A 7,284-nucleotide genomic window follows, 5' to 3' on the forward strand; every position below is an offset into this window, starting at 1 on the left:
CGCTTCAAAAATAGTCACGCAGCCATCATGTGCCTGTGCAAAGATTAATTCTCCGCCTCCCCAGTGAAAAATTTTCTGGCGCGGTTCACTCTTAAGTATAATTAAGGACAATATTTTCTTGCCCACTTTGAGCATCATGTGACCTTAAAAGCCTTGCAACGCTGCTGTCACGGTACTAGCTAGGTCACGTGATCGCCTACTCTGAGGAGGACGCCGGTGAGTACGCGCGGTTTTTTGTCTGCGCAGCAATATTTTGTCAGTGCTTAGATTATACTGACACTATAATTTGGAGAAGGCTATTGAGTACGCCCTGCATTTAGTCTGCATGGTAATATTTGGCCAGAGTGCCTAGAATATACCGGCACTATAATTTGGCTACTAAGATGCGTTGCCGTAATGGCTGCCACTGCTGTTGCATGAATGTGGCGCTGTAGATCTCGACTCGGCATATTTACTCTACGCAGCAGCTCACTGGCTTCGGGAAGCTTACCACGCCAGTTATCCCGGACAACATGTCTGCCGACTCCAATCCTGAGGGGAACATGGCTGACCCCAAGAAAGTGGAAAACCTGCTGGAGCATCTAGCTTTGCTGGCTGCCGAGAAACCGAGTGGCTGGACGGTGGAGGAGGCTGTGGCCTACATCGAGAAAATTCCAAGCTGCGGAGGATGTGCCGAAGAATTCCGTGAACAGCTAACCGGCAATGAAGCTTTGTCTCTGCTTAATGAGGATTACCTGGTAGACACCATGGGCATGAGCTTAGGGGTGGCTCTCAAGGTATGCAACGTGATCAGGTCACTGATAGAACACCCGTAATGGGTCTCGCGACTACTGTAATCAGACATGGCCGCCGATCAGATGGAGCAGGACATCAGCATGCCTTCATGTGTGACTCACGGAGGTTGGAGGGCTACAAAATCCTGAGCACTGTCAACGTTGCGCCTCGAGTGACTGCCCCTCGCAGTATGTCAGGACTTGCACCAGCGTTTTCTTCAAAATAAATGTCTTTTTTCTGGCCCTGCTCGTCGATATTCGCTAGTATACCCAGTCCCAGAGCAACTGGGACGGAGTCACCAGGTGCCATATGTGATAAAGGAAACAGTGTTGGTATGAACACAGGGTTCTGGCAATGAGTGCTTAGGTCGCTGGATACTGGGAGATCAGTGCAGCTTTTATGGAACATCGAGGTCTGTGCCCAAGAATTCAGAGGGGGGGAGGGGCGCTTTGTTCACCTAAAGTGCGGTGAGGCGAAAGCCTTAGGCGCGGCGTTGCTGCTTTTGTCACTGATTGGTGGTTAAAATGTTATCCTTCGCCTCTGAGTGTGGAACGCGACAGCGTCTTGCAACGCTGCCAGGGAGTCCACAGAACGCCTTCGCCCGTTCGGCTCTACGCGTTGAGGAAAGGAAAGCTATCTCGCTGGACACCTGAACCTCGCCGTATGGGAAGGGAGGAAGATGGAAGTGAACGAAGACATCGTATTCACTAGACGCTCCTTTGTTCATGCCAAACCGTCGACCTGGCATGGCGGAGTGGTTAGCATGCGCGTCTCGCACTCCGGAGACCCTGTTTCGATTCCCAAACTCGAATTTTCCTCTTGGTTTTATTTATTTATTTATTTATTTATTTTACTTGGGGCATCACTGTACCATTCCTTTAATTGGTTGCATGGTTACTAGCCAAAGTACAATTGGCCCCTTTCGAAATTCGCGCACTGTGACTTCACACCGTCTTTCTGTCGAGAACTCCTGCTTACAACGATGAGGCATTAAAGGCTTTAACGCCTTAAAATTCCAGGAACTGCTGTCCTCCTCGGTCATCTCGCGCTGCCTTCTATACGCGAGCAAACACAACAACGTGACCGCCCGTTCCAAAGGGGTGTGAACGTGGACATCACCATCATAAGTATATTGCTGCACTGGGCAAGAGGGCGTTTGTATGAAGGTCGGTACGTGGTCCTTGCATGAGTCCGAGCATAATTTACAGCTTTGAAAATGTATTGCCGTTCCTGGCTTGTGGTGAAATTCGCGCTGGTTTGTGGAAAGCGATCACGTTTCTGGCGGTGGGCGCTTAATACTGACGTGCTCTAGAATCACCCTTTTACCCTCTAAAAAAAAAGGTAGAAAAAAACATAAAGGAAAGAGAGAGGATGCCTGGACCAGCAATGCTTTGCCAAGCTTAATGCCCATTCAAAATAAATGAAAAATAACAATGTTCCGGCACCGTGCCGGTTTCGACCGGCGGCGGCGCCGTCGGCGCGGCGGCGGCGCACGGCTTGCGAAAGCCATACTACGCCAGGTGTCGCCTCTTCTCGGTACCGCAGCCTACCCTTCACGGTCGGTGGTCGGTCATGTGACTACTGACGTCATACCAGAGCCAGAGATGGGGCCCCAAGTCGGCTCTTCAGCGCGCCGCAGCTAGAACTTCGCGGCCGGTCGACCACCTGCGACCGAACAAAGGCGCGTCTAGCTAATACAGCACCTTCGTTCACTCCCTTCTTTCTCCCTTCCCTTAGGCGAGCTTCAGGTGTCCACCCAGGTATGCGAGAGAGATACATTTCCTTCCCATTTCCTTCTTTCCTTCATACATTTCCTTCTTGACAAAAAATCATTAATGGATATGCCGTGTAACAGGGTGCATTGTCGTGGTGAAGCATCCATGTCCGTGCAACGCCTGGTCGCACTTGTGCAACCCGTTTCTTGAGTCTTTCAAGAACTTCACGATAAAAAGTTTGAGAGTTTGTTCTGGAGGCGCAAATTAATTGTGGACGATTCCCCGACTGTCAAAAAAAACAAAACAAATGAGCATCGATTTAATTTTCGATTTGCTCATTCTCGCTTTCCTTGGACGGGGAGAGTCTGTGATGTGCCACTCCCGATTTTGGCGTTTTGTCTCAGGATCATATAAAAAATCCACGATTCGTCACCTGTTGTAACGCGATTGAAGAATTCTGGCACCCTCTCTAGTCACTCCAGAAGATCAAGACGCACATCTTTTCTGTTGTTCTTCTGCTCAGTGGTGAGGTTCTTTGGAACCATCTTCGCGCACACTTTCCGCATACCCAAATCCTGTGTTAAGATTTGATAGACGGTAAAAACGTTCAAATTCAACTGCTGACTCATCATTCTCACAGTGAGTCAACGATCAGTTTTTACAAGAGACTTCACTCTTTTCACATTGTCATCCGTTCTTGCGGTTGATGGTCGTCCCGCACGAGCTTCGTCATCCACTTTTTCTCGGCCTGCTAAAAAGCACTTGCGCCATCTGAACACTTGTGCCCTGGATACTGAATGTTCTCCATACGCCTTTTTGAACTTTTCATAGGTGACAGTAGCGGTTTCGCCAAGTTTCACGCAAAATTTAATGGCGCAGCACTGCTCATACTTTTGCTGGTCCATATTCATAGTGCACATGACAGACGCAACTTCTCTTCAGACGCTCTCAACAATCGTATAGCAACTGCAGAAGTTCGAACTAGAGCTGAGTCAAGGGCACGATCCAGCCTAACTGCCGTATGAAGGGGACGACAGCAGCGCTGTCGGTTCCCGCACAGTGTTGCCAGTCTCATTACTTTTCTAACACACCTTTGCATCGGGCGATGGAGTTGTCGAAAAGCCTCCTCTCTGGACTGTCGGAAACCGGTTCCGCCGCCGCTTCCACCGTGCTAGCGAGGGGTGCTCACGACAGTCCAGTGAACAATATGGCAGCGCCCAGGGAGCCCTTATTGCAAAGGTATATATATATATATATATATATATATATATATATATATATATATATATATATGAATGACAGAAGCCACCAGCCACAGAAACCAAAGGGCACAGGGGATTTTTTTTAATGAATTTATTTATTTAGTGGTGTTGATCAATTTAGAATAATTCTTCAGTATTATTCTAAATTGATCAACACCACAAAATAAATAAATTCATTAAAAAAAAATCCCCTGTGCCCTTTGGTTTCTGTGGCTGTTGGCTTCTGTCATATTTATAACGAGCCCCTCATTCCCCTTCCCTTGTTTGCTTAATTATATATATATATATATATATATATATATATATATATATATATATATATATATATATATATATGTATATATATATATATATATACATACATGGTCTGTTCTGAAAGTAGTGGGACTCATTTTTTTAAACAAAATTTATTCAAGAGAATAGTACAAACGATTACAATTTTTCAAGGTAGCACCCTTCCGCACCTACACGCTGCTGCTAATGAGTTTTACAGTTTTCGTACGCCTCCAGGAACGCCTGGACCGGAATGCTGTTTAGCTCCCTCGTCACGTCCTGTTGAACCACCTCTACCGACCCGTGATGTTTCCCCTCGAGCGTCGATTTTATTCTCGGGAATAGAAAAAAGTCTGGCAGGGCCAATTCGAGGCTGTAGGGGGGCTGAGACAGCGTTGCCGCCTTGTGCTGGACAAAAAATCGGGGTCCTTATTCAGATGACGAAGAAGATCCTACCGGTTGGCCTTTTCCTCCTCTGACAACACTCCCGGCACCAACTTCGCGCACGCTTTCCTCATGGATAAGTTTTCTGTCACGATCCCAAAAACTTGGGTTTGAGGAGTGCTCAAGTCATCAGCAATCATTCTGATACTCATTCTACGATCACTGTTAAGTAAATGTTTCCCTCGCTACACATTTTCGTTGGTCTTGCTGGTCGAAGGGCGTCTGAAGCGGTCGTCTTCCTCCACTCTTTCCTTACCTTCTCGGAAAAGCTTGTGCCTATCAAAAACACCTGATCTACCCATGGAAGCGTCACCGTAGGCCTCCTTAATCATGTTGTGAGTCTCTTTGCCCGTTTTACCAAGATTTACTCGAAATTTGATCGCGTATCGCTGATCCAGTAAACGCTCGACGATTCTGCGTGACGAGACGTTTCGACAGGGGTTCACAGTACAAGCGACCTCCTCTCTTTAAGGTATGTCACCACCTTTGAAAAAGCGCTTTTTTTGGAAAAATGACATTTTTTCTTTTTTATATTTTGGGAATCCCAAAACATTCAAAAATGTTTTGCAGCAAGAATAATGTTCGTATCTTATTTTGTTAAAAAGTTATAGCCAACTTTCGAACAGGTGGTGAACAGTTCTGAAACCGAAACTAATGTGGTTTGGTAACAGAAAATGATAACTCGGCAATAATCAGCGGCGTATATTGAAAATTTTTTGTTTTGTTTTAGTCTGATATGTAAAAGATTACTCAAAGGCAATTTTTAAGGCTTATCTTGTTTTTTTAAACATTGCTTTAAATTTCCGCAAGGGGGATGCATGAGGCTACAAGCGTCTGAGTTGTTTGCTTCGCGCTATCGCTTTGAATGCTACCGAATTCATCCTTCAGTGATGGCAACAGAAGTACAGCAGATATTTTGAGGGAAGCAGGCATCGAATCTGGCCGCCACACTCTCCTACCATGTTGCACCAGTGACCATTACCATGTGATGAAGGCCCAACGTCAATCAACGGGTGAGGCAAAACATCTCCGCAAAAAAGGACGGGCAGCAACAAATGCCAAAAGAGAGCTCACATCAGCTAAGGAGGGCCCTAGCTATGAATCTGAAGGATTTTAACTTCCTAGGGCATGATGATATTCTTTCTACAAGGATTGAAAAACTTTAATCTTGTTTTTCTCAAAACTTTATTTCTTGCACTTTCGTGTTGCGCAAACAGTCATAACTTCGAAATAAATAAATATTTTTCAATGAAACTTTGCACGCTCTTTCCTTTGTTATTAGCCTGTGCAAAGAACTAGGATAAATTAAATCGAATGGTGAGTTTTGATATAATCATGTTTTATGTCAAGGAATGCAGGCAAAAATGACACATTTTTTTGTTTTCTTTGGCATTTTTGCTATAACTTTTTTCCCAATTATCAGATGGCAAAGATCCTAGTTGGTTGCACAGTATGGTTAGTTGGCTAAGTCTGCGCCAAAAAGTTTAAAATTCCTGCTCTCCATTCGCTAGTTATGAATGTTTGCATAACAACCAAGTTTGGGCATTTTTTTGTGAATTATTAATACCAGCATGACTTTTTTCACTCTTTCTTCCTTTTGAATATCATATAAAACGGTGCTTTATAACGTAAATGTGAAATAAAGATTGAATACTCAAAATTAAAAAATTTTGAAAAAGGTGGTGACATACCTTAACGGCCGAGAGCCGACTGCCGATTTTCCCCAGCATTCCCAATATCCCCCTTCAACGATCCTGCACGCGCAGACCACCTCTCGTCCGCCCGTTCGCCCAGGAAAAAATCAGTCCTACTACTTTCAGAACAGACCATGTATATATATATATTGTGAGCCTTCTTCTTCCTCTTGGCCTCCATGCATCATCTTCTTTCATTTGGACTGATCGTCATCATCATCATCCCGGGGCTCCGCCGATGGCTCGTGCTTCGGGTTCGTCGGTAGACTAAACGCCGGACACGGCCGTCTTCCTCAAGCGTCTTGCCGTTTCGGTCTAGCTTGCCTTCACAAGTGGTGGAGGTGAAACTCGATCCCCTTGCTGCCTTCTACCCTGCCTCTCGCTGGAGCTGCGTTCCGGTCGCCGTTTCGGCCCTACCACCATCGTCATGTCAACCGAAGGCCACCCCGACCCTGCTGGACCCTCTCCATCGACCACACCTGCACCGCCTCCTCCGACCACGCCCACCCGGCAACGCGATCCGCCTATGTTCGCTGGTCGTCGAGACGAAGACGTGGATGACTGGCTCGACACCTATGAACGCTGCAGTGCCTACAACCGGTGGGACGATGCTTTAAAATTCCTCAACGTTTCTTTCTACCTCATCGAGGTTGCCAGAAACTATTTCATAAATCGCGAACCCCACACTACCAATCGGCCTACTTTCAAACAGCAGTTCCGTCAGTATTTTGCCGACCAGGCTGCTCGGACTGAGGTCGCGAAGAAAAAGCTCGCTTCCCGCATTCAAGGTCCGGATGAATCTTATGCGTCTTACATAGAAGGCATACTAGCGCTTTGCCGGCGTTTTAGTCCCACCATTCCGGAAACTGAAAGCGTGCACCACATCTTGAAAGGAACCAATTCTGTGGCTTTCAACACCCTACTTGCCCAAAGTCCATCAAGTTTTGATTCCATTATTTCCACCTGCCAACGCCTCGACCAGCTGCAATCCTCTCGATTGCAGCCAGGCCTCGCACAGCCCGGCCTCGCTTTGCCCGGCCTTGCTACCACCAAAACCTTTGCTGGCCTCGATCTGCGCACACTGATTCGATCGATCATCCGCGAAGAGCTCCAAGTTCTCGG

The 7,284-nt window shown here is 46.5% G+C and overlaps 1 protein-coding gene across 1 annotated transcript; it reads left to right on the top strand.

The window, feature by feature from the left end:
• Window positions 1-458: 458 nt before the first annotated feature.
• LOC149345704 (polyhomeotic-like protein 3) lies at window positions 459-826 on the top strand. The gene has a single exon (XM_089585276.1). The coding sequence runs from the start codon at window positions 513-515 to the stop codon at window positions 813-815; it is 303 nt and encodes a 100-aa protein (XP_089441402.1). The 5' UTR covers window positions 459-512; the 3' UTR covers window positions 816-826.
• The last annotated feature ends 6,458 nt before the right edge of the window (window positions 827-7,284 follow it).

The sequence above is a fragment of the Amblyomma mixtum genome, chromosome 4, assembly GCF_055824585.1.
Source record: "Amblyomma mixtum isolate Tamu chromosome 4, ASM5582458v1, whole genome shotgun sequence".
Classification (NCBI taxonomy): Eukaryota; Metazoa; Arthropoda; class Arachnida; order Ixodida; family Ixodidae; genus Amblyomma; species Amblyomma mixtum.